The 3,430-nt window shown below is 36.0% G+C and overlaps 1 protein-coding gene across 2 annotated transcripts; it reads right to left on the bottom strand.

The window, feature by feature from the left end:
• Positions 1-468: 468 nt before the first annotated feature.
• Positions 469-3,426, bottom strand: LOC118734010. 2 transcript variants are annotated; one of them, XM_036463683.1, is made up of 6 exons: positions 3,026-3,426; positions 2,888-2,966; positions 2,750-2,829; positions 2,515-2,697; positions 2,338-2,442; positions 469-2,272 (listed from the first exon to the last, which is right to left on the bottom strand). In XM_036463683.1, the coding sequence occupies exons 1-6, from the start codon at positions 3,062-3,064 to the stop codon at positions 1,682-1,684; spliced, it is 1,077 nt and encodes a 358-aa protein (XP_036319576.1). In that variant the 5' UTR covers positions 3,065-3,426; the 3' UTR covers positions 469-1,681. The 2 variants fall into 2 exon arrangements, with proteins under 2 accessions (XP_036319576.1, XP_036319577.1); XM_036463684.1 differs by having other exon boundaries at positions 2,897-2,966.
• Positions 3,427-3,430: the final 4 nt, after the last annotated feature.

The following is a 3,430-nucleotide window of genomic DNA, read 5'->3' as shown; positions in this document are numbered from 1 at the left end:
AGCATTTATGTATACATTTGTCTATATCTATCTCGATTCGTTTTGGCTGCTACCATCAACCGTTATGTGAACAAAGTTAATATACCCTTGTGCACAAGTGCACTCGGGTATAAAAAAGAATCATCGAAACCGGGTCACCTGGTGCTAAGTTATTCGGTAACATCCCAGAAGATAATTTAGGTAGGTCTTCTTAAGTAAAGCCATTCTAAGAGGCCTAGCCATGAAACGCTGAAAGTGATTCCTTGCATGCCTTCTAGAAGGGCTTATCCATTTAATATTGCATAAATTTATATTATTTAGCATTACGAATGAATTTCAATCAACATTTTAAGCAAATACTTCCAAGATGTATGATTTTTATAAACTAAAAAAGCAACTTTAAAAGAACTGAAATGAAATGAAAAGAACTCCTCCAAAAGACCTTCTGAAGTACGTCCTATAAAAGCCCTTCTGGAAGGCCTTCCATGGGTAGCGAAAGAAGAATTCTTCAATTTGTGCCGTTCCATATAAAAAAGAAAGGAATGTAGAGTGGAAGTCCTCTTGACTCTCAGGATGGGCTTTTAGCTCTTGAAATTATCCACTGGGATATGTACATACTAGGCCATTCAATCCCGAAGCATTTTAAAAATCTCGGGATATCGGGATGCAAAAATTCGAATCCCGGTAATGCCCCGGGTAAAAGAGTCCATAATTTGATGTTTAAATATTTGTATAGTATTCTAAAATATCTATATTACTTGTCAAAAACATTTATTCATATTTGCAGAAATCCTTTTCCAAAATACGCTAACAAAGTAAAATGAAGAACAACTCGTGCCACACTGTAAAAGCTTGTTGTGTTTTCAGTTGCTACTAGATTTTTCGTTATTACACAGTTCTTACACAAAAAATTTGAACAAGTACAGTTATTCAGGCAGGTCCTGAAATTCACTTCCATGTACAAATGGTTTAAGTTCACTTCGACTCCAAATTTTAATGTTCCGGTTTTCTCTTATGTCATGTGAAATGAATTAATTTTTTCGTTTTCAACATCTCTTTCATTCTGTAAATGAATCAATAAAAGACATGGAAAAGTGTCCGGGATCCCGGAATCCGATATATTGATAACCTCCTTCTTTTTGAAATTCAATTTGTTAAAATTTTACAGTCATTTTTAAAGAATAGTCGGTTGCGTGTATAGAACTGAAAACGCATTACTATGCTATACCATTGCTTTTGTATTTAATGGCCCTTTTTTGTATGGCGACTGGTATCTAGTTGCTGGTCTAGTAGCCATAGCTACCAGTATCGTACTTTGTGATATGTATAGCGATTAATCTCAGTATACTGAAAAAGGTAGACAACATTCGAACTAACTTTTCTGGCATGTACATTTCGAAGTAATTGGCAACTTTGCTCCAATGTGTTTAACAATTTATGTTAACAAATAACAAAATTGTCATAAGCGGGAAACAGAAAATTGCGCTACTCAAATTCAGTAGCAGACAGTCAGTAGTCGTTGCCCATCGGCTATCAGTCGCTATACACAATAGGGCCACAAATATTTAAGTGTCGTTTTCTTGTTTAAGTATCTCATTTTTTCGACGTACCCGGCATAGAAAGGAAAACGCATTATTACGCAATACCATTATTTTCGTCTTAAATATTTAAGTGTAGTATGTTTTCTTGCTTAAGTAGTATCTCATTTTTTCGACGTGCCCCGCAGACCACATTTATATTCTACTAAAATTTTTAACAATTGTCCATTACGTTTGAGCTGCGTATTTGTCTCATCTTGTTTCTTGTTGTGCTCCTCCATAATATTACACATGCGACTTAATAAGGTATTTGTTTGTTTGAGAATCTCCTTAGTCTCTTTAACATCATCCTTTAATTTTTCTACGGCCGTAGTTATGCGGCTCGAATACTTAAAGGCCTTAACTATTGGAGTCACTTTTGCACGTTTGTTTCTTGCTCTGACGGAAGCTTCGGAACCATCATTGATACTTTCAAAATTTTCGAAATCCGCATCATCGTCGTCGGAATCAAAGTCATCGAACGTAAAGTTTTCACTTACATCATTTGTACGCGGGTCATTAAGTAATTTAATGACATAATCAGTATCATCATCGTTATCATCTATTTCAGCAAATACATCATTCCTTATATCATTGTTGAGAGTAGTATGCGTTTGATGTGTTTGTTCGTCTGTTGTTCGAAATTCCTCAATTATATACTCCTCGTAGGCATTCTCGTATGAGACCGACGCTTTAACATTTTCTTCTCTGCTTGGCTGCAAAAAAAAATACAAACAAATGTGAATGTAATCATGTTTTCTGGCTAATTTAGATTATTTACTTCGTCATTTCTGTCCTTGGAAATCGGTGCTTCAGATTTTGTTGGCCCTCGTAAAGTCTTTCGTTTTCTCCCCCGTGGAACAGTATATTGTCTCAAATCGACACGCTGTTCCGAGGAAAAATTAAATTTAAAAATTATTACTTAACGCTTTGAAGTGCTTCAAAGTGTATAAGCTACCTTTTGCCACTCCTCTTTTGGCAGTTTAATGCCATCTGGTATATTATTTAGCTCCTCTGCTATATTTTGCCACAGACGCTGCTTCAGCGGCTCGTCATCCTCGGAAGTGTTGATAAATAGAAGCCTTTGTTTACTTACAAGCTCATGCAAGCGGGTTAACTGAAGATCTTTCGGGTCCAAATACTGTGATAACAAATAGCTTTACAACTTGTTTTCCTTAATGAAACTAACTCACAGTAGCACCATCATCGTAATCAATCCCACTACCAAGCTCCTCTTCGGTTACATTTATAATGAAGTAGTCATCATCGGCCACTGTGAAATCGAATCGTAAATAAATTTTGCATATATGTACATATACGTTTAACAGAACTGCAGGTACCATCTTTGATAATGCGTTGCTTTTCTTCCTCGAAATATTTACCGGTACTCAAACGCCAAGCGTTGTAGCTCTTAAATGGAAAGTATTAATTGAAGATCGCAATGAGAGAAAATTTTAGCTAATATTTACCCGCTTCCAACCCTCCACATCTTTCTCAGCACCTTGCATTTCATTGAGCTTCTGCGTTATAACCTGCCAGACCCGTTGCCGGATGCTCAGGTTCTTACGAGTCAAGGCAATCTTATTGACTTCAACAAGCTTCAGAAGTACCGCCAGTTGGTCTTTGGTGCGAATGCTACAAGTCTATAATAAATATGTGCACCTTTGTAAATTTGTCATCTTTATAGCCTCGCTAAAGAAATTTTTTACTGGCAAAATATTAAGTTTATTTATAATCAGAAAAAAACTTGCATAAATCACAGAACATGACCGGATGTGCGTTGTGATTCCGTTAACGATATTAATGTCCGAAAATACGCAAAATTTAAAATAACAAGTTACCTGCTTTCCGTGCGTCAATGCAGTAAAAAAAAA

Source organism: Rhagoletis pomonella, unplaced genomic scaffold (genome assembly GCF_013731165.1).
Source record: "Rhagoletis pomonella isolate Grant_MI unplaced genomic scaffold, Rhpom_1.0 Rhpom_scaffold_00002, whole genome shotgun sequence".
In the NCBI taxonomy this organism is placed as follows: domain Eukaryota; kingdom Metazoa; phylum Arthropoda; class Insecta; order Diptera; family Tephritidae; genus Rhagoletis; species Rhagoletis pomonella.
The sequence above is the reverse complement of the archived record's forward strand: the minus strand, read 5'-3'. Positions and strand labels throughout refer to the sequence as shown.

Bases quoted from the DNA above. Each gene is read 5' to 3' on its own strand.
- LOC118734010 (XM_036463683.1), bottom strand. From the start codon at position 3,064: ATGCAAGGTGCTGAGAAAGATGTGGAGGGTTGGAAGCGG. The intron at 2,830-2,887 runs GTTCTGTTAAAC...TCGATTTCACAG, and splicing joins TATCAAAGATGGTACCTGCA to TGGCCGATGATGACTACTTC. The intron at 2,443-2,514 runs GTAGCTTATACA...TCCTCGGAACAG, and splicing joins CAAAAGAGGAGTGGCAAAAG to CGTGTCGATTTGAGACAATA.